Below are 23,620 nucleotides of genomic sequence, written 5' to 3' on the forward strand. Positions count from 1 at the left end.
GTAAAGACAAACGTAGGTCCCCTGCAGTCAGAATCAGGGGAAGTCATAACGGGGAACAAAGAAATGGCGGACCAATTGAACAAGTACTTTGGTTCGGTATTCACTGAGGAGGACACAAACAACCTTCCGGATATAAAAGGGGTCGGAGGGTCTAGTAAGGAGGAGGAACTGAGGGAAATCCTTATTAGTCGGGAAATTGTGTTGGGGAAATTGATGGGATTGAAGGCCGATAAATCCCCAGGGCCTGATGGACTGCATCCCAGAGTACTTAAGGAGGTGGCCTTGGAAATAGTGGATGCATTGACAGTCATTTTCCAACATTCCATTGACTCTGGATCAGTTCCTATGGAGTGGAGGGTAGCCAATGTAACCCCACTTTTTAAAAAAGGAGGGAGAGAGAAAACAGGGAATTATCGACCGGTCAGCCTGACATCGGTAGTGGGTAAAATGATGGAATCAATTATTAAGGGTGTCATAGCAGTGCATTTGGAAAGAGGTAATATGATAGGTCCAAGTCAGCATGGATTTGTGAAAGGGAAATCATGCCTGACAAATCTTCTGGAATTTTTTGAGGATGTTTCCAGTAGAGTGGACAAGGGAGAACCAGTTGATGTGGTATATTTGGACTTTCAGAAGGCTTTCGACAAGATCCCACACAAGAGATTAATGTGCAAAGTTAAAACACATGGGATTGGGGGTAGTGTGCTGACATGGATTGAGAACTGGTTGTCAGACAGGAAGCAAAGAGTAGGAGTAAATGGGGACTTTTCAGAATGGCAGGCAGTGACTAGTGGGGTACCGCAAGGTTCTGTGCTGGGGCCCCAGCTGTTTACACTGTACATTAATGATTTAGACGAGGGGATTAAATGTAGTATCTCCAAATTTGCGGATGACACTAAGTTGGGTGGCAGTGTGAGCTGCAAGGAGGATTCTATGAGGCTGCAGAGCGACTTGGATAGGTTAGGTGAGTGGGCAAATGCATGGCAGATGAAGTATAATGTGGATAAATGTGAGGTTATCCACTTTGGTGGTAAAAACAGAGAGACAGACTATTATCTGAATGGTGACAGATTAGGAAAAGGGCAGGTGCAAAGAGACCTGGGTGTCATGGTACATCAGTCATTGAAGGTTGGCATGCAGGTACAGCAGGCGGTTAAGAAAGCAAATGGCATGTTGGCCTTCATATCGAGGGGATTTGAGTACAAGGGCAGGGAGGTGTTGCTACAATTGTACAGGGCCTTGGTGAGGCCACACCTGGAGTATTGTGTACAGTTTTGGTCTCCTAACCTGAGGAAGGACATTCTTGCTATTGAGGGAATGCAGCGAAGGTTCACCAGACTGATTCCCGGGATGGCGGGACTGACCTATCAAGAAAGACTGGATCAACTGGGCTTGTATTCACTGGAGTTCAGAAGAATGAGAGGGGACCTCATAGAAACGTTTAAAATTCTGACGGGGTTAGACAGGTTAGATGCAGGAAGAATGTTCCCAATGTTGGGGAAGTCCAGAACCAGGGGACACAGTCTAAGGATAAGGGGGAAGCCATTTAGGACCGAGATGAGGAGGAATTTCTTCACCCAGAGAGTGGTGAACCTGTGGAATTCTCTACCACAAAAAGTTGTTGAGGCCAATTCACTAAATATATTCAAAAAGGAGTTAGATGAAGTCCTTACTACTAGGGGGATCAAGGGGTATGGTGAGAAAGCAGGAATGGGGTACTGAAGTTGCATGTTCAGCCATGAACTCATTGAATGGCGGTGCAGGCTCGAAGGGCCGAATGGCCTACTCCTGCACCTATTTTCTATGTTTCTATGTTTCTATGAATGTGAAAGGCCAGCTTGCTAACATGTCCCATAACACAATTGCTATTGTATTTCATTTTCAAAAACAGTCCAAAAAGAAAACAAAGTTAAGGATATTTTTGTGAGGTTTCAAGAGCAAAATGGGAGGTAGAGTTACCATTAAACGCCAGCGGCCTGTACAGTTTTATGAGCGCAATATCGTAATCGTAGTTCTTTCCTTTGTATTTCCTGTGGTATATGATCTTCTCCACAATGTAGAATGAATTTTCAGTCAGAGGTTGCTCAACAATGCCAACATACACTTTCCACGAGGAGAGGAATATAAACCTGAGGCCAGAAGGGTCAGAACTGAATTAGATTATAAACTTTATAATAATAACTTTTATTTATATAGTGCCATTAACATAGTGAAACATTCCAAGGCGCTTCACAACAATTTTACAACACGTTAGATATTGACCAAAGAGAAAAAGCGGGAGAAGGACGTGTAAAAAGAGAGTAAAGGCTTGGGTCCAAAGCAGCAGTGAAAATGCGCATGCAGATAGACACAAGCGTAAAAAAATGTTTAAAAAAGAAATTCAAATTACATTGCAATACAATAAGGAGTACACAATAGTAAAATCGGTATAATAATGATTAATTATAATTAAACAAAATTAATATATACCATAATTATAAATTAAATTAAAATTAGAAAATCAGCAATTGAATCAAATTAAATCAGTTATTAGCTTTCTTTAAGATTCATTCCCTGTCCAGTGATTCAATTAATATGGAAGAACCAATCACCGCCCTCCATCATTGTGATGTCATAATTTTGTTACTTTTTATTTCTCATTTTTTCCCCTTGACAGGACCTGTATTAGCTCCAGGCTCGAGCTGCCTCCGTTGTCAGGGAGATGCAGATGTTTAAATCTAAGTTTAAATTTAAAGAGACTAATGCCATGGCCCGACCTCCCCTTCCTCTCCCGAGCAGAAAGTTGCACGCACAGCGAGCGTGGGATTGCAGAATTTGTTCCACAGGGGACGAATCTTAACCGCCCCCAAAACGGGTGGGTCGGGGTCGTGCCAGAGGTTAAAATGCAAAATATCTGGAACAGGAACCGAACCCGTCCACTTCCAGTTTTATCAGACCAATCTGCGTGCGGGTAGCGGGTTGATAATTTAAATATTATAATGGGGGCTGCCTGCCTTCATTTTAACAGCCATTCTATGTTTAACCCCAGGCGGCCGGGTTTCCCAGGCCTCGGGAAACTTGGCAACTGAAGAGTCAGTCCTGGCCCTTCCCTTGGGGAGGTGTTAGACTGAGGCGAGAACAGGCCTCAGCTGGAAGCCAAATACTGTGGATTTTGTGAATGTAAAACCAAGACAAGAAATGCTGGAAACACTCAGCAGGTCAGGCAGGGTCTGCAGAGAGAGAAACATTGCTGTTTTGGGTACAGACCCTTCCTCAGAACTGGAAGATATTACAGCCACACAGCATTTAAAAAGGAACCGCACAAAGGACCCTGTAATGGATTTGCTTCATGGGTTCTTTGCTTAAGAATTCATAGAAACATAGAAACATAGAAACATAGAAAATAGATGCAGGAGTAGGCCATTCGGCCCTTCTAGCCTGCACCGCCATTCAATGAGTTCATGGCTGAACATTCAACTTCAGTACCCCATTCCTGCTTTCTCGCCATACCCCTTGATCCCCCTAGTAGTAAGGACTTCATCTAACTCCTTTTTGAATATATTTAGTGAATTGGCCTCAACACATTGCTATTAAGGACTATTTGGGTATTAACATGTACTGACTGGGGTTTTATTAAGTCTTGCGACCATCACGTGACTGGCTGAACCACTCACAATGCAACAGCTCTACAACTATTTTAAGTTGAAACTATAAATCAAGTGCCCCCCCTTATGGGGCCCAAGTTTCTGCCCTCTGTAAAAACGGCGCACCTCCATAAGGTGCGCAGACTTTCGGGAATAAAAAGGGCGTCAAAAACTTACCTTGTGATTCTCCCCGCTCTCAGGACGTGCTTGGCATGGCACAGCACAAGGGGTGAGGGAGGGGGTGGAGCCAGGTCCCGGCGCTGAAAACAGTGTCGGGACCTCTGCACATGCGTGCTAGAGTGTGCGCGCATGTGCAGAAGCTTCTTGCAGCCCGATGCTCTGCAGTTCAGCCTCCCCTCTCCGCTCCCATGCTCAGCCTCCCACCCCCTCCCTTTTAGCCTCCCCTTTTCCCCCCATTCAGCCTCTTCCCACCCCCGTCCCTCCCGTTCATCCTCACCCCCCCTCCCTCCCGTTCAGCCTCCCTCCCCCCCTCCCGTTCAGCCCTTCCCTCTCTCTCTCCCTCCTCCGCATCCTCACCCCCTCTTCCTCCTCCCTCGTCCCTCCTCCCCCCACTCCTCACTGTCAGAAACACAGAGACACTGACAGACAGAGAGAGACAGACACTTGGGCGGGGAGGGGGGGTGTCCCAGCACGCTGTTGGAGGGCTCCCGGTGTTGCAGTAGGTGAGTAGAAACTTAATTTTTTATTTATTTATTGATTTTTTATTATTTTTTGTTTTAATTTTTTGATTGATTTATTGGTTGATTTATTGATTTATTTATCATTTATTATTGATGATGGCTCTTTATTTGTAAAACTGAAGTGTTAAGTGTTTGTAAACTTCCCTCCCTGCCCACCCCCCATCTCTCGTACCCTACGCCTGATTTTTAAGTGTAGACAAGGTTTTTGTGAGCATACAAAAATCTGCACTTACTCCATTCTAAGTTAGTTTGGAGTAAGTTTTCGCTGCCTAAACTTTCAAAACAGGCGTAAGTGGCTGGTAATGCCCCCTTTTGAAAAAAAAACTGTTCTAACTCACTAGAATTGGAGCAAACTAAATGCCGAGAATTGCAATTTCTAAGATACTCCATACTAAGCTAATTGCTCCAAAAAAATATGACTAACTCAAGCCGAAACTTGAGCCCATTAAAAGGGCACTAAAATCGACAAATGAAACAAATTAAACTTCTGACCGTAAACTTAAATCAAATTAAAATGTGGTTGCCGGGGGTGATGACACACCTCCAGTGCCCACCTCTCGTAACAGCTCTACAAACGTGTGAGCATACATTACAGCAAAAGAATGACTGTACAGTGCTTAACTACACAGCAGGTTAAATAACAGAACGTAAGCCAAAAAGAGGCAATAATGAAAGAAATCAAAAAAATGAGATAAATATTTGAGATAGAGAGAGTGCGTGACTATCTGAAGGGGACAGATAAATGGAGGATCAGCAGGTAGAGTAGGAATGCACGATAGAAAGTGAGAGCTATAGTTCAGGTCTGAGGTCATTAAAGTCAAAGGTCTGACAATTGTTGGGCAGATAATGGCTAGCTCATGACACCCACGGTTACTAGTGTGTAAAAAAAAACACAGCACTCTTTGACGAGAAAGAGACACGCCGTGAGTTGTGAATCGCCACAATTTGCCTCTCTGCCGTTAGCCTCATGAAAATCGGATCTCCCCCTCAACCTCCCCGTGACATTCACTGAGTGCCAAGAAATTGCTGGATTTGCACGGTAAATGTGACTTAGTCTCATCCGTTAATGGGATGATTTATGGTCCTGCAGTACCACTCAGCCTCGAAGGCCCAGAAAGGGAGCAATTGAAACCGTGGACTCTCACTTCCACAGGTAGTACATTGTTCCTAGAGGTTTGTCAAATTTCAAATGTGAATTTTTTTTCCCTTTCTGTCTCATTGCTCTCTCGCTCTCTCTTAATCCACTTGTTTTCAGTTCTCGCTCATTATTTCTCTTTCTGTATCCAATTTGACTCAAATTCACCCAATTTCATTCTCCATCATTAACTCGGTTTCTTTCTCGATCCTTAGGTAAGAACATAAGAAATAGGAGCAGAAGTAGGCCATTTGGCCCCTTGTGTCTGCTCCACCATTTAATAAGATCATGGCTGATTTGATCATGGGCTCAGCTCCCACTTCCCTGCCCACTCCCCATAACCCTTTATTCCCTTATCGCTCAAAAATCTGTCTATCTCTGCCATAAATATATTCAATGACCCAGCCTTCACAGCTCTCTGGGGCAGAGAATTCCACAGATTTACAACCCTCAGAGAAGAAATTCCTCCTCATCTCAGGTTTAAATGGGCGGCCCCTTATTCTGAGTCTATGTCCTCCAGTTCAAGATTCCCCTATGAGTGGAAATATCCTCTCTGCATCCACCTTGTCGAGCCCCCTCATTATCTTATACGTTTCGATAAGATCACCTCTCATTCTTTGAATTCCAATGAGTAGAGGCCCAACCTACTCAACCTATCCTCATAAGTCAACCCCCTCATCTCCGGAATCAACCTAGTGAACCTTCTCTGAACTGCTCTCATTAGTTAAGGAGATAGATCATTGGACCCGACTTTCGGGAGGTCCCAGAGGCCCCTTTGACCGTGACCAGCTCGCACTTCCAGCAATTTATGGTGCAAAAGTAATCCGATCTGAAGGGTGAGGTTAACACACACAATTCACAGTGCTCGTGCAAGATGCCTGGTAGAAAGGCGAGATGCTGTTCCTCAGCTTCCAAAAGAGCGTGGGTGCAGATGGCACCTAACGTGATCAACATGTGGCATGGACCTGTGGGGGAAAACCCTGGGAATAATTTAAGGAACAGTTAGACATGGTGACGGAGGGAATGATGGGTCTTTCCGGGATGGAGGAGCTGGGAAGAGGCTGAATGGCCTTCCCCCATCCAGGTCTACCTTCTCGACTTCCACCTGAGAACGGTTCATTGAGTGAGGGGGGAATGGGACATGGAGGAAATGTAAAAGGGGAGGTCAGGGGGCGGATGGGAGAGGTTAATTCAATGTATTTTTGCTCGTTTACTTCAGCTCAATCAACGTTTAAGCTGACTGTTGTGGGGGGAGGTAGGTGCCGGGTGGAACTCTAGAGGAAATGGAAAGCGGAATCGTAGAGTCAGGTCTGACCAGTGCTCACTGACCACTGTGATCTGCTGAAAGAACAATGCTATCTTATTGTAACTAAAAGCCATCACTCCCATCGATACACCGAGTAATTTGGTTCCAGTCATTGTGTTGGTTTGAGTTATGAGGCAGTGACTTACTCGACAACACAGTGTGCAGCGGTTGCTATCCATTGCGAGGCGATGATGGATCCTCCGCACAGGTGCTGTCCATCGAAGTGAAGACTAGCCTGCCACGGCCACTGGCCAACCACCGAGAGATTCCCACCAACAATCCGGGGCGAGTATCTGGATCTGGAGCCACACTCTGCACAGGGGAAGCCACACCAATTTCAGGGCAAACAACGCGCTTTCAGATTCTGTCTTCTTTCTCTCCTCTCTGCCGATCCCTCCCCCATCGTGCTCTGTCACTTCTCTCTCCCTCCATCACCCTCCCTCGCTCCTTCTCGTGTAATCACTACATCCTCCCTCACTCACTCCTGAACACACTCCCTCCTTTACTCACTCCCTTTCAATCGCGCTCTCTCTCTTCCTCACTCCCTCTCACACCGTCTCCTACACTCACTTGTGCTCTTTCCTTCCCTCATACCCACTCTCCCCAACTAACTCACTCCTCATAATCCCTCCTTCTCCCTACCACAGTCCTTCTCCCCATTCACTGTCGCACGCTCCCCTTCCCTCCTTCACGCTCACTCCCTCATTCTCACTCTTGTACCCTCTCCCCACTCTTCCTCCGTTCTTTACCCACTCACTTACTTCTCCAACCTTTGGTCCTTCTCTCACCCACCCTCAATCCCTCTCTAAGAGCAGGGGAGTTCTCCCCAGTATCTTGGTCCAATATTTATCCCTCATTCAACATCACTAAAAAACAGATTATCTGGTCATTGTCACATTGCTGAGTGTGGGAGCTTGCTGTGCGCAAATTGGCTGCTGCATTTCCTACATTACAACAGTGACTATACTTTCAAAAAATACTTCTTTTGATGTAAAGTGCTTTGGGATGTCTGGTGGTCGTGAAAGCGCTATATAAATGCAACTTCTTTCTTCTTCTTTTCTTTACCTTGCTCTTCAAATTTAATGAGTCCCTCGCCTGTTTCGGACATGATCATTGTTCGCCTGATTCGTTACCTGATCCAAAATCTTATCGGGCCTGACGTCAGTCGGAATGGGGCGGTATGTAGTGCATCACATTTTTCGGCCTGCTACCTGTTGTGTATCTGTAAAGCATGCACGCCCATGTTCCGCCACCAGGGAGCGCATCCCCTGAAGTCCCAAGGAATCCCAGCAGCCCTTGGGAGCAATGTATATAAGCCGGCCCTTAAGGCCTGTTACTCACTCTGGAGTGTCTTAATAAAGACTGAGGTCACTGTTACTTTAACCTCCCTGTGTGCAGTCTCATCTGTGTTAAGAACACAACAACTGGCGACGAGTATACGAATCCAATGCAAAGATGCAGCGAACTGTGGGCATCCTGGAGAAGTTCTCGGAGGGTGAGGACTGGGAAGCCGATGTCGAATGGCTAGACCAGTACTTTGTAGCCAACGAGCTGGACGGAGAAGGAAGTGCTGCAAAAAGGAGAGCGGTCCTCCTCACGGTCTGCGGAGCACCGACCTACAGCCTCATGAAGAATCTTCTGGCTCCGGTGAAACCCACAGATAAGTCGTATGAGGAGCCGAGTACACTGGTTCTGGAGCATCTTAACCCGAGGGAGAGTGTGCTGATGGCAAGGTATCGGTTCTATACGTACCAGCGATCTGAAGATCAGGAAGTGGCAAGCTACGTCGCTGAGCTAAGGCGACTTGCAGGACAATGTGAGTTTGATGGCTACCTGGAGCAAATGCTCAGAGACTTTTTTGTACTGGGCATTGGCCACGAGACCATCCTACGAAAACTTTTGACTGTAGACCCTCAGTAAGGCCATTGCAATAGCACAGACGTTTATGTCCACCAGTGATAACACCAAACAAATCTCTCAGCACACAAGTGCTAGCAATGTTCAAAAATTAACTAGAACTGTGTTTGCGAGCAGAAATGTACAGGGCAGAAACCACAAGTCTGCAACTGCCAGCAGGCCTCAGGTGGCCCAGATGACTCAGAGTCTGCAACAAAGGATGAATGCAAGGCAATTCACACCTTGTTGGCATTGTGGAGGCTTCCATTCAGCCTATTCATGCCGCTTCAAAGGGTATGTTTTCAAGAGCTGTGGAATGATGGGGCACCTCCAACGAGCTTGCAGACGAGCTGCAAGCTCTGCAAAACCTGCTAACCATCACGTGGCAGAGGAAGATTGGTCCATGGTGGATCAAAGCAATTTCGAGCCTCAGAGAGAGGAGGCAGATGCTGAAGTGCACGGGGTGCACACACTTTCGACGAAATGTCCACCACTAAATGTAAAATTGAATGGCTTACCCATAGCTATGGAACTGGACACTGGCGTTAGCCAATCCATCATGAGTAAAAAGATGTTTGAGAGACTGTGGTGCAACAAGGCACTCATACCAGCCCTGAGCCCCATCCACACGAAACTGAGAATGTACACCAAAGAGCTTATCACTGCCCTGGGCAGCGCCATGGTCAAGGTCACCTACGAGGGCACGGTGCACAAACTGCCACTCTGGATTGTCCCGGACGATGGCCCCACACTTCTTGGAAGGAGCTGGCTGGGCAAAATCCACTGGAACTGGGATGACATCCGAGCGCTATCACATGTCGATGAGGCCTCATGTACCTAGGTTCTTAACAAATTTCCTTCCCTTTTTGAGGCAGGCATTGGAAACTTTTCCGGGGCGAAGGTGCGGATCCACTTGGTCCCAGAGGCACGACCCATTCACCACAAGGCATGAGCGGTACCTCACATGATGAGGGAGAGAGTGGAAATTGAGCTGGACAGGCTGCAACGTGAGGGCATCATCTCCCCAGTGGAATTCAGCGAGTGGGCCAGCCCGATTGTTCCAGTACTCAAAAGTGATGGCACGGTCAGGATTTGCGGCGATTATAAAGTAACTATTAATCGTTTCTCGCTGCAGGACCAATACCCGCTACCTAAGGCAGACGACCTATTTGTGACGCTGGCAGGAGGCAAGACGTTCACCAAGCTTGACCTGACTTCGGCCTACATGACGCAGGAGCTGGAGGAGTCTTCGAAGGGCCTCACTTGCATCAACACGCACAAGGGACTGTTCATCTACAACAGATGCTCTTTTGGAATTCGGTCGGCTGCAGCGATCTTCCAGAGAAACATGGAGAGCCTACTCAAGTCGGTACCACGCACGGTGGTTTCTCAGGATGACATATTGGTCACGGGTCGGGACACCGTCGAGCACCTACAAAACCTGGAGGAGGTCCTCCAGCGACTGGATCGCATAGGGCTGCGGCTGAAGAGGTTGAAATGTGTCTTCATGGCAACAGAAGGGGAGTTTTTGGTGAGAAAGATCACGGCGGACGGCATTCGGCCCACAGACACCAAGACAGAGGCTATCAGGAATGCGCCCAGGCCACAGAATGTCATGGAGCTGTGGTCGTTCCTGGGACTCCTCAACTATTTTGGTAACTTCCTACCGGGGTTAAGCATCATCTAAGAGCCCCTACATATGTTATTGCGTAAAGGTGAGAACAGGGTATGGGGAAAACCCCAAGTAATGGCTTTTGAGAAAGCCAGAAACATTTTATGCTTCAACAAGCTGCTTGTATTGTATAACCCGTGTAAAAAACTCGTGCTAGTATGTGATGCGTCGTCATACGGAGTCGGTTGTGTATTACAACAAGCTAACGTTGCGGGGAAGTTGCAACCTGTCGCCTATGCCTCCAGGAGCTTGTCTAAGGCAGAGAGGGCCTACAGCATGATTGAGAAAGAGGCATTAGCGTGTGTGTTCGGGGTAAAGAAAATGTATCAGTATCTTTTTGACCTCAAATTTGAGCTGGAAACCGATTACAAGCCCCTCACATCTCTGTTCACTGAAAACAAGGGGATAAATACTAATGCCTCAGCCCGCATACAAAGGTGGGCACTCGCGCTATGAACGTATAACTATACCATCCGCCACAGGTCAGGCACCGAGAACTGTGCAGATGCTCTCAGTCGGCTACCATTGCCCACCACGGGGGTGGAAATGGCACAGCCTGCAAACTTGATGATGGTGGCGCAGCCCGCAGACTTGTTGATGGTCATGGAAGCGTTTGAAAATGATAAATCACCCGTCACGGCCCGCTAGATTAGGACTTGGACCAGCCAAGATCCTCTGCTGTCCCTAGTAAAAAACGGTGTACTGCATGGGAGCTGGGCCAGCATTCCTGTTGAAATGCAAGAACCAATCAAGCTGTTCCAGCGGCGAAAGGACGAGCTGTCCATTCAGGCAGACTGCCTGTTGTGGGGTAACCGCGTAGTGCTACCCAAAAAGGGCAGGGAAACGTTCATCTCGGATCTCCACAGCACACACCCGGGTATAGTAATGATGAAAGCGATAGCCAGATCCCACGTGTGGTGGCCCGGTATCGACTCTGACTTAGAGTCCTGCGTACGGCAATGCAGCGTGTGTGCTCAGTTGAACAACGCGCCCAGAGAGGCACCACTAAGTTTGTGGTCCTGGCCCTCCAGACCATGGTCGAGGATCCATGTCGACTATGCGGGCCCGTTTCTCGGTAAAATGTTCCTGGTGGTGGTGGATGCTTTTTCAAAATGGATTGAATGTGAAATAATGTCGGGAAGCACTGCCACCGCCACCATTGAAAGCCTGAGGGCCATGTTTGCCGCCCACGGCCTGCCTGACATACTGGTCAGTGACAACAGGCCATGTTTCACCAGTGCCGAATTTAAAGAATTCATGACCCGCAATGGGATCAAACACGTCACCTCGGCCCCGTTTAAACCGGCCTCCAATGGGCAGGCAGAGCGGGCAGTACAAACCATCAAACAGAGCCTTAAACGAGTCACAGAAGGCTCACTCCAAACCCGCCTGTCCTGAGTACTGCTCAGCTACCGCATGAGACCCCACTCGCTCACAGGGGTACCCCCGGCTGAGCTACTCATGAAAAGGACACTTAAAACCAGACTCTCGTTGGTTCACCCCAACCTGCATGATCAGGTAGAGAGCAGGCGGCAGCAACAAAATGTAAACGATGGTCACGCCACTGTGTCACGGGAAATTGATCTGAATGACCCTGTATATGTGCTAAACTATGGACATGGTCCCAAGTGTATCGCGGGCACGGTGATAGCTAAAGAAGGGAATAGGGTGTTTGTAGTCAAACTAGACAACGGACAAATTTGCAGAAAGCACCTGGACCAAATGAGGCTGCGGTTCACAGACTGCCCTGAACAACCCACAGCAGACACCACCTTTTTCGAGCCCACAACACACACCCAAAGGATCAACGACACCACCCTGGACCAGGAAATCGAACCCATCACGCCCAACAGCCCAGCAAGGCCAGGCTCACCCAGCAGCCCTGCAGGGCCAACAACACGCCAGCCCAGCGAGGATACAGCCAACACACCAGAACAGACATTTGTACCGAGGCGGTCCACCAGGGAAAGAAAGGCTCCCGACCCCCTCACCTTGTAAATAGTTTTCACTTCGACTTTTGGCTCAGGGGGGTGGGGGGGGGGGAAAAGAGTGATGTTGTGTATTTGTAAAGCATGCACTCCCATATTCCGCCACCAGGGAGCGCATCTACTGAAGTCCCAAGGGATCCCAGCATCCCTTGGGAGCACTGTATATAAGCTGGCACCCAAGACTGTTACTCACTCTGGAGTGTCTTAATAAAGGCTGAGGTCACTGTTACTTAGCCTCCCTGTGTGCAGTCTCATCTGTGTTAGGAACACAACACTACCTGCCCTATTTCCCACTCGAAAATGGGGATGAAAATCTCCCCCATAGTATCTGCACATTTGTAGTTAGCCCATTTTTACACCAAGTCTGCAAAAACCTGCAATTCAATTACCTTCCAAGAGGTGGCGGTGTTGCACCAATAAAAGACAATGATCTCAGCAGTGCCACCTGAAGGCAATGCATGGTACTGCACCCTGACCATCTCATTTATTTAGCCGGGGTGTTTGTTGTTTGAGATTTACAGCATATTACACTTCAGTCTGTCAATCACTTTCTCATGATATTTTTGTTTGAAGAAGCCTTGTTAGCCTCTCTAACTTCTATAAATAACCTTTGTGACCCGCAACTGCAAGGTATATTTTACTGTTAAAGGTGCTCTGTATAATGTGAAGAGATCGCAAAGTCGCTGTTTAAAGAATGGACTCAGTCGAGATTATTTAGTGGACTTTATGGGATTTTTCTGGGGTATTTTTCCCTGCGATGGGATCACCCTGTGCAGTTGGCTGCGCCAAAAGAACTGTCAGTCATCCAGAATGTACGGGTTCGCCCACCAGTCCTCGCTAAAGGAAGGGGCCATAGGCAAAAGCACTTCTCAACACCATCTCCGAAGAGAAGCAGAACAATGAACCCACTAGCCTGGCCAGCCAAAGAGGTGCCAAAGACCGAGATATGTGTCAGACTCAGGGCCATTAGTTCAATCACGGAATACACATGGGTCTGATGGCCCATCACTGACTAAGTGCCCGTGCTTAGAAACCAAAGGGTTTTAAAGATTGGCGGGAAAGATAGGGGTAGCAAGACTCCTACAAAGATAGACTCTTCCACCAGTTCGCTCCCCGCCATCCCTTCTCCCTCTCGCTCTCGACGTAACAAGTGGTACAAGAGGAAGAAGCCGCAGTCCCACAGAAGAAGCCGCTGAGACAGAGAACCGCATACCCCTCACAGGGAACGACCTCCAGTGACTTCCCACAGCTGAGCTGAGCGATCGAGACCCAGTGTGTGTGTGGGGGTGAGCGTGGTCGCGAGTGTCCCAACCCGCTAACCAGATATCCCAGGCGAGCTGGGTGAGGTGTAAGGGCTCGGGGTTTTCTCAGAAGTGAAGCTTTTCGGGAGGAAGCTTTGTTTGGTTTAGTCAGGCAAAGAGGCTGCAACTGGGTAATTTGTTGGTAGGGATGGAGTTCGAATCCACCAGAGCAACAAGGGAATTACCGCATGTTAGCGGTCCTCAGCGTTGTACTGGATGTTGTTTGTAACCTGGATCTTATTCTCCACAGAGACAGTGATTCTGTTTAGTAGTACATGTTTTAATCAGTGTATGTTAGACTAAATAAATATAAGTATGATTTTTCACCAAAGCATTCCTGTCCGTGACTCATTCCATTTACACTCTGAATAATAATCCCCGGGTATAGAATTCTCGTAAGGCAGGGGTGATTCGAACCGTCCGTCTAGCAATTGGACTAGGATCAAAACCGCTTACAAAGGAGATATCAGGACAGATGACAAATGATTGGTAAAAGAGGTAGGTTTTAAGGCGAGTCTTAGAGAGGCGGAGAGGTTTAGAGACGGAATTCCAGAGCTTAGGTCCTCGGCAGCTGAAGACATGGCCACCAATGGTGGAATGAAGGAAATCATGGATGAGCAAGAGGCCAGAATTGGAGGAGTGCAGAGATCTCGGAGGGTTGTAGGGCTGGAAGTTTATCCTTCTTGCAATTTCTTAAAGGGATTTCTTGGGAGGAGGGTAAAATTGTGCTGGGTTCCTTCGACTCACCATTGGTGGCCGTGCCTTCAGCCAGCTAGGCCATAACCTCTGGAATTCCCTCCCTAAACCTCTATGCCTCCTTCCTCTTCTATTAAGACCTCCTTACAATCAACCTCTTTGAGCAAGCTTTCGATCACCTCTCTTAATACAGGTACAACGTCTCAAATCCGGCGGTCTGAAAATCAGAACTGTCCGAAAACTGGACATTTTTGAGAAAATTCCATTTGATATTCAGTAAAATAAAATCTGGAATTATTGTCCAAAGACCAGCGGGCCGGACTAGTTATCGACTTTGCCGCTGTGTTTTAAGTGCCGTGCGATTGATCCGAGCCTTGCCGAATGACACTTGAACCGGCCCAAGTGACCTGACCCACACTGCCATTAGTACTTTGTCTGTCTCGGAAGCTCTTGATTTTCTTGTCTGAAATCCGGAAAAATCCGAAAACTGGCACAGTCTCGGTTCCGAAGCTGCTGGATTTGAGACATTGTACCTGTATCTCCTTATGTGTCTCGTGACTGATTATGCAAAGGCACTATCTAAACGCAAATTGTTGTCAATAATAATCAGGGACTTGAACATAACCTTCTCTCTACGAAACTCACCTAAACATTTTAGCGATGTCACCTTGCCTGAATTACACTCGGTGCTGCAAAGAAAAACAGAAAACAAATCAAAACTGAGTAAATAAATAAGAACATAACAACTTGGAGCAGTGTCTGCTCCGTCATTCACTAGGATCATGGCTGATCATCAAACTCAACTCCACTTTCCCACCTGATCCCCATATCCCTTGATTCCCTGAATATCCCAAAATCTTTTGATCTCAAAATATGCTTGAATATGCTCAACGACTGAGTCTCCACAGCCCTATGGGGCAGAGAATTCCAAAGATTCACCACCCTCAGTGAAGAAATTCCTCCTCATCTGGGTCTTAAATAGCTGACCCCTTATTCTGAGACTGTGACCCCTGGTTCTAGACTCCCCAGCCCCGGGGAAGCATCCTCCTTGCATCTACCCTGTCAAGCCCTGTAAGAATTTTATATTAAAATATTAAGATAACAAATAATACTGTGGAACAAAAAAAGATAATTGAGTTTCTCTGAAGATTCATTTTTAATTTTATTTCGACGGAAATGAACTTTGAACAACTTTGTAATAATTCCTGTACACATCTTCCATATGCTTTTAAAATAACCTGTCACTTTTACAGGCCCAATGACAAGTTAGGTTTACTCCAGACCTCAAAATTGTAACTGAAATTATATAGGGCCCTGGTGAGATTACACCTGGAGTATTGTGTATAGTTTTGGTCTCCTTACCTAAGGAAGGATATACTTGCCATTGATGGAGTGCAACGAAGGTTCACCAGACTGATTCCTGGGATGGGGGGATTGTCCTATGAGGAGAGATTGAGTAGACTCTATATTCTCTAGAGTTTAGAAGAATGAGAGGTGATCTCATTGACACATACAACACTCTCTCAGGGCTCGACAGGGTAGATGCAGGGAGGATGTTTCCCCCGGGCTGGGGAGTCTAGAACCAGGGGTCAGTCTAAGGATAAGGGCTCGGCCATTTAGGACTGAGATGAGGAGAAACTTCTTCACTCAGAGGGTGGTGAATCTCTGGAATTCTCTGCTGTGGAAGCTCAGTCTTTGAGCATATTCAAGACAGAGATCGATAGATTTCTGGATATTAAGGGAATAAAGGGATATGGGGATGGTGCAGGAAAGTGGAGTTGAGGTCGAAGATCAGCCATGTTTGTTCTTATGTAACCCCCATCCCCTCAAACTCTTAAAAACAAGCTAGCTATTGTAATGAGTTAATATCCTGAAAAGGTGAGATAAAATGGACTGCAGAGCTTTCTTCGTGCGGACTGCTCCTGTGACCTTATGATCACAGTAAAACTACAGTAGCTTCAAACCGTTCGCAATCTCTCAACTTGCAATAAACTTTCCAGCAGAATGTAGGAAGAAAATCAATTCTAAAGGAAAAGGCAGTGACTGAAATAAATCATAACTGGTGAGTCTGACCAAAATTATCATACATTAATCAAATTATTGACCCACGGGCTTCCTAACCTAGTAATATTTTCAATACATATTGTCTGGGAATATTTCTAAATTTAAAATGAATAGGCTAATGACATACTTGCTACAACTGTACAGGGTATTGGTGAGACCACACCTGGAGTACTGCGTACAGTTTTGGTCTCCTTATTTAAGAAGGGATATACATGCAGTTCAGAGAAGGTTCACCAGGTTGATTCCTGAGATGAGGAAAGGTTGAGCAGGTTGAGCAGGGTTGGGCCTGTACTCATTGAAGTTTAGAAGAATGAGAGGTGATCTTATTGAAACATACAAGATTCTGAGGTGGTTTGACAAGGTAGATGCTGAGAGGATGTTTCCCCTCGTGGAGGAATCTAGGACTAGGGGGCATAGTTTCAGAACGATCGCCCATTTAAGACAAAGGTGAGGAGGAGTTTATTTTCTCAGAATCTGTGGAATTCTCTGCCCCAGAGAGCTGGGGAGGCTGGGTCATTGAATATATTCAAGGCAAATTGAGAGAGATTTTTGAACTACAAGGGAGTTGAAGGTTATGGGGAACAGGCAGGAAAGTGAAGATGAGACCATGATCCTATCAGCCATGATCTTATTGATCATATAGAGCAGGCTCGAGGGGCCAAGTAACCTACTCCTGCTCCTATTTCTTATGTCCTTATACCAAGACAAAGTAATTTATATGAATGCATTAAGCTAATAAAACCAAACAGCACTACCAAGCTTTAATAGTTTGGGGATCGTACCTCAGTGGGATCACCAATTGTATCCTGGGGCTGTGGATTCTGGGCTCGCTAAAATTTACTTCCACAAAGTTATGCTTTAGCTTCTCCTCGATGGATGCGATGGGAAGCTCTGTGGAGTTTATATAGCTGGAAACACAAAAGGGAGACACAAGGAACAGGTCTCACTGCCCGCAAAGACAAATCCAACAGCACTTTACAACCGTCCAAATAAATATTCAAAGAAGATGCAAAATACGTTAAGCATGTATTCAGCTTGGGAAGTCGTGTCTAGGGCAATTGTCCCAGCACCATGTGACGTCCTGGGGCAAATCCAGGAAATTTCCACGCTTCATTGCGTGTACGAACATATGAACAATGATAGAAAGGAAAAGACCCACTAGTCCATTCAGCCTGTCCCACACAATAGCAATACCTTGTGTGACACCTTATGTATCGCAGTACATACATTCTCCACCTCACCCAAACCATGTGATCTCCTTAAAAGCTCAGGCCAATTAATATAAAGAAAACCTCGGAAATTCCTCTCCCCCCTACCCACCAACCCCCCTCCGTCCCAAGTCTACGAGATCTCTCTGTCCCCGATAAATTTTTGTAGTATGTACCTACCTTTTGTATGAGGTGGTACATCTGCTGTCCAACTATTACACGTCAGAGGCAGTGAAAGTGCCAGTTTCTGAGTGGATCTGATCATGAATAAATCACTTGCCCTGCCTGCAGTGGTATGTGAGAATGCTGCGCTGTATGGTAATGGAGAAGGCCATTCAGCCCCTTGCGTCTGTTCCACCATTCAATTTGATCATGGTTCATCTGTACATCAACTATATTTAGCCACATGTAATCCATATCCCTCGCTATTGTTTACCCAACGATCGGCCCGAGTCTTGAACGTTTCAATTGGCCCAACATCCATAGCCATTTGGGGGAGATCCTCCAGATACTCATCAATGCTCATAATTCAATGAGCATTGCCTCCCTCCACGGGCGCTGCACTGAGACACTTCACCTATGAACAATGACGGAAAGGCAAAGAGCACCCAGTCCACCTCACACAACTGTGACACCCCTTATACTAAAACATTCTACACTACACCCCAACTGGAGCCATGTGATCTCCTGGGAGAGGCAAAAACCAGATAAAAACCCAGGCCAATTTATGGAGAAAAAAACCTGGGAAAATTCCTCTCCGACCCATCCAGGCGATCGAAACTAGTCCGGGAGATCATCCTGGCCGGATTCTATTCCCTGCAGTACTTACCATTATATCTGCTCCTTACAACAAAAGATCATCCAGTCTAATCCCAATTACCAGCTCTAGGTCCATAACCCTGCAGATTATGTACTTTAAGTGCTCATCCAACCATCTCTTAAAAGTGGTGAGGGTTTCTGCATCCACCACTCTTACAGGCAGCACGTTCCAGATCTCCACAACCCTCTGCGTAAAGAAGCCCCCTCCTCAAATCCCATCTAAACCTTCCACCAACCACCTTAAAACTATGCCCCCTCATAATCAACCCCTCCACCAATGGAAATAGACCCTTACTATCCACTATGTCCAGGCTCCTCAATATTTTGTACACCTCACTGAGGTCTCCTCTCAATCTCCACTATTCCAATGAGAACAAACCCAGCCTATCCAATCTGAGATTCTCCATTCCAGGCAGCATCCTAGTAAATCTCCTCTGCACCCTCTCTAGTGCAATCATGTCCTTCCTATAATACGGCGACCAGAACTGCATGCAGTACTCCAGCTGTGGCCTAACCAAAGTATTATACAAGTTAAGCATAACCTCCCTGCTCTTATATTCTATGCCTCGGCCAATAAAGGCAAGCATTCCGTATGCCTTCTTAACCACCTTATCCACCTGGTCGGCTACTTTCAGGGGTCTGTGGACAAGCACTCCAAGGTCCCTTTGTTTATCTACAGTATTAAATGGCCTACCGCTTAATGTGTATACCCTCTCCTTATTAACCCTCCCAAACTGAATCACTTCACACTTCTCTGAATTAAATTCCGTTTGCCACTGCTCTGCCCACCTGACCAGTAGATTGATATCCTCCTGCAGCCCATGACTTTCCTCTTCATTATCAACCACACAGCAATTTTAGTGTCGTCTGCAAACTTCTTAATCATACTCCCTATATTCAAATCTAAATCGTTGATATAAACCACAAAAAGCAAGGGTCCCATTACTGAGCCCTGAGGAACCCCACTGAAACATCCTTCCAGTCACAAAAACATCCAACAACCATTATCCTTTGCTTCCTACCTCCAAGCCAATTTTGGATCCAACTTGCCACTTTGCCCTGGATCCCATGGGCTTTAACCTTCATGACCAGTCTACCATGCGGGATCTTATCAAAAGTCTTGCTAAAGTCCACATATACCACATCGTACGCACTACCCTCATCGACCCTCTTGGTTACCTCCTCAAAAAATTCAATCAGGTTAATCAGACACGATCTTCCCTTAAATCTGTGCAGACTGTCCCTAATTAATCCTTGCCTTTCCAAATGCAGATTTATCCTGTCTTTCAGGATTTTTTCCAATAACTTTCCCACCTCTGAGCTTAGACTGACAGGCCAGTAATTACTCGGCCTATCCCTTTCTCCCTTCTTAAACAAGGGTACTACATTAGCATCCTCCAAACCTCCGGCACCATGTCAAAATCCAAAGGGGACAGGAAAATGATGATCAAGACCTCTGCTATTTCCTCTTTTACTTCGCTCAACAGCCTGGGATGAATTTCATCCGGGCCTGGGAAATTATCTACTTTCAAAGCTGCTAAACCCCTTAATACTTCCTCTCTCACTATATTTATTTCATCCAGAATATCACACTCCTCCTCGATAGCAGTATCTGCATTACCTCCTTTCTTTGTGAAAGTAGATGCAAAGTATTCGTTAAGAACTCTACCAACATCTTCCTGCTCCACACAAAGATTATCCTCATGGTCTCTAATAGGCCCTACCCTTTCTTTATTTACCTTCTTACTCTTAATATATTTATAGAACATCTCAGGGTTTTCCTTAATTTTACTGGCCAAGAATTTTTCGTGTTCTCTCTTAGCATTCCTAATATCCTTTTTCATTTTGCCTCTTAACTTTCTATATTCCTCTAAAGATTCTGTAGTATTTAGCCATTGATATATGACAAAAGCATCCCTTTTTTCTTAATCTTCCCCTGTAAGTCCCCAAACATCCAAGGGGCTCTAGAATTATTTTTCACAGCCTTTTTCTTTAAGGGCACATGTTTGGCCTGAGCCTTCCGGATCTCCTCCTTGAATGCCTCCCACTGTTCCGACACTGATTTACCCACAAGTTGCTGTTTCCAGTCCACCATGGCTAAATCACTTTTCCCCAATTTGGAACTTTTATTCCAGGCCTATTCTTGTCCTTATCCATAAACAACTTGAATCTGACTGAATTATGGTCTCTGGCACCCAAGTGCTCTCCCACTAATACCCCTTCAACCTGCCCAGCTTCATTGCCCAAAACTAAATCCTCTCGTGTTGTGCTACATACTGACTAAAAAAGTTCTCTTGAATGCATTTCAAGAATTCCACACCCTCTATACCCTTCTCACTAAGTTTGTCCCAATCAATATTTGGATGGTTAAAATCCCCTACTTACTACCCGATGGTTTTTAGACTTCACAGCAATTTGCCTACATATTTGCTCCTCTATCTCCCTCCCACTGTTTGGGGGTCTATAATACAAGCCCAGCAATGTGATCGCCCCTTTTTTATTTTTCAATTCGACCCATATGGCCTCAGTTAATGATCCCTCTAACATATCATCCCTCCTCACCGCTGTAATAGTTTCTTTAATCAGTACCGCAAACCCCCCTCCCACCCTTTTTACACCCCTGTTGATCTGGTCTAAAAATCCTGTAGCCAGAAATATTGATCTACCAAACCTGCCCCTCTTTCAGCCATGTTTCTGTAATGGCCATAATGTCATACTCCCAAGTGTCTACCTGTGCTCTTCGCTCATCCGCCTTATTCGCTATACTCCTTGCATTAAAGTATATACCATTCAGCACAGGAAGACCTCCTTGCTTACTACTCACCGACTTCACAGGGCCTACCGACTCGCCGACCTCGGGACCTACCGACTCGCCGACCTCGGGGCCTACCGACTCGCTGACCTCACGACTCACCGACTCGCCGACCTCGGGGCCTACCGACTCGCTGACCTCACGACTCACCGACCTCGGGGCCTATCGACTCGCTGACCTCACGACTCACCGACTCGCTGACCTCACGACTCACTGACTCGCCAACTCTCCCGCTTTTGGACTCTCCCGAAGTCGCTATCTAAGCTCATCAGGGACCATAGGTGCTCTCAAAGTCCCCGAGCTAGGGCGGGGGAATAAAGCAGAAGTCCCCATCTCCTGATTGCTATCCAGTAACCCCTGCTCAAAGAAACTGGGAGTCATTATGACCTTGGGCAACCATGTATAACGGGCGATATCAGATTAGCTGGCCAATATAGATTTCTCCGAATTGAAATGAAGAGCGGGAGAGATATATTGTGGGCAGCTGATCTCGTATCATCTGTTATACACTATGGCCCCAATTCATAATTGCCCCCATTGGATGTACAAACTGGGCAAGTGTGAGATTGCATTCATCTGTTGTGGCCTTGCCGATTGAATTAGCAGCTGATGTTCACCACCGAAGCTCTGCCAACTATTAAGGCTGTCTGGACAAAGTCACAAAGAGTGCTGTTTTGGCACGGAAATATACAAAGAAAAAAAAAGGATAGAATCGCATTTCTATAGCATGTTTCATGACCCTGGGAAATTAAATACAGCCAATTAAATACTTTTTGAAGAGTAGCCACTGTCGAAATGTAGGAACCACGACAGCCAATATGCGCATATTAAAATCCCACAAACAGCAATGAGATAAATGGCCAGAACATCTATTTTAGTGAGGTTGATTGAGGGGATAAATATTATAGATAACTCCCCTGTTCTTCTTCTGAATAGTGCTGTGGGATCTTTTACATCTACCCAAGAGGGCAGATGGGGCCACGGTTTAACATCTCACCTCCGACAGTGCAGCACTGAATGACCTCAGCAGAGAACTAATGCTTTTAGGAGACAAGGTTATGAGAAGAATAATAATAAAAAAACAACAACATTCTGATTCAATTTACCTGCTATATCCCAGTTGTTTGCAGGCAGCGGTCCCGTGTACAGCGTTCCACCCCTCCCAACACACCGTCCTCCAAGTGCCACCCGTGTAAATCTGCACCACTGAACTCTTCCCACTGACTCGCACTGACAAAACCAAACGCAAAAAGAGGGTAAGGTTACAGCTGGACCGGGTAATAGCCCAAACCACAGCCAACAGTATAAGAACATAAGAAATAGGAGCAGGAGTAGGCCACTTGGCCCCTCAAGCCTGCTCCACCATTCAATAAGATCATGGCTGATCTGATCATGGAATCAGCTCCACTTCCCTGCCCACTTCCCATAACCCTTTATTCCCATATCGCTCAAAAATCTATCTATCTCCGCCTGAAATATATTCAATGACCCAGCGTCCACAGCTCTCTGGGGCAGAGAATTCTACAGATTTACAACCCTCAGAGAAGAAATTCCTCATCTCAGTTTTAAGTGGGTGGCCCCTTATTCTGAGACTATGTCCCCGATGAGTGGAAATATCCTCCCTACATCCATCTTATCGAGCCCCTTCATTATCTTATATGTTTCGATAAGATCACCTCTCATTCTTCTGAACTCCAATGTGTATAAGCCCAACCTACTCAACCTATCTTCATAAGTCAACCCCCTCATCTCTGGAATCAACCTAGTGAACCTTTTCTGAACAGCCTCCAATGCAAGTATATCCTTCCTCAAATACGGAGACCAAAACTGTACGCAGTACTCTAGGTGTGCCCTCACCAATACCCTGTACAGTTATAGCAGGACTTCTCTGCTTTTATACTCTATCCCCTTTGCAATAAAGGCCAACATTCCATTTGCCTTCCAGATTACTTTCTGTACCTGCATCCTAACTTTTTGTGTTTCATGCACAAGGACCCCCAGGTCCCTCTGTACTGCAGCATTTTGCATTTTTTCTCCATTTAAATTATAATTTGCTTTTCTATTTTTTCTGCCAAAGTGGATAACCCCTCACTTTCCCACATTATACTCCATCTGCCAACTTTTTGCACACTCACTTAGCCTGTCTTAGGCCTTACTCTAAGGCATAAACAGCAGCCATTCTCTTGCAGAACTCTTCAAACCAAACAGACATGAACACCATGCTGAAGGCCTGTGGCTCATCTGTCATATCAGTTGGTCCACTCATTGTTTGAATTGGAATTAAGTCCCGTTCCCAGCAATAGTCCCCCCGCGTTATAAAAAAAAAACACAAAAAATTAATTGGGCCAAATCTTGCTTCAGCTCAAAAAAATGGTTGTGCTGTGACTTGCTGGAAGCTG

At 46.2% G+C, this 23,620-nt stretch overlaps 1 protein-coding gene across 1 annotated transcript in view; it reads right to left on the reverse strand.

Moving 5' to 3' along the window:
* Window positions 1-23,620, reverse strand: part of LOC139276474 (transmembrane protease serine 3-like) — a 68,365-nt gene that overhangs the window by 43,840 nt on the left and 905 nt on the right. The window contains exons 2-6 of the mRNA XM_070894515.1: window positions 22,328-22,451; window positions 17,165-17,290; window positions 14,964-15,007; window positions 6,912-7,077; window positions 1,960-2,129 (exon numbers count right to left, since the gene is read on the reverse strand). Coding sequence (XP_070750616.1) covers window positions 1,960-2,129; window positions 6,912-7,077; window positions 14,964-15,007; window positions 17,165-17,290; window positions 22,328-22,451 — 630 coding nt within the window. The remainder of the gene's footprint in view (window positions 1-1,959; window positions 2,130-6,911; window positions 7,078-14,963; window positions 15,008-17,164; window positions 17,291-22,327; window positions 22,452-23,620) is intronic.

Source organism: Pristiophorus japonicus, chromosome 11 (genome assembly GCF_044704955.1).
Source record: "Pristiophorus japonicus isolate sPriJap1 chromosome 11, sPriJap1.hap1, whole genome shotgun sequence".
Classification (NCBI taxonomy): domain Eukaryota; kingdom Metazoa; phylum Chordata; class Chondrichthyes; family Pristiophoridae; genus Pristiophorus; species Pristiophorus japonicus.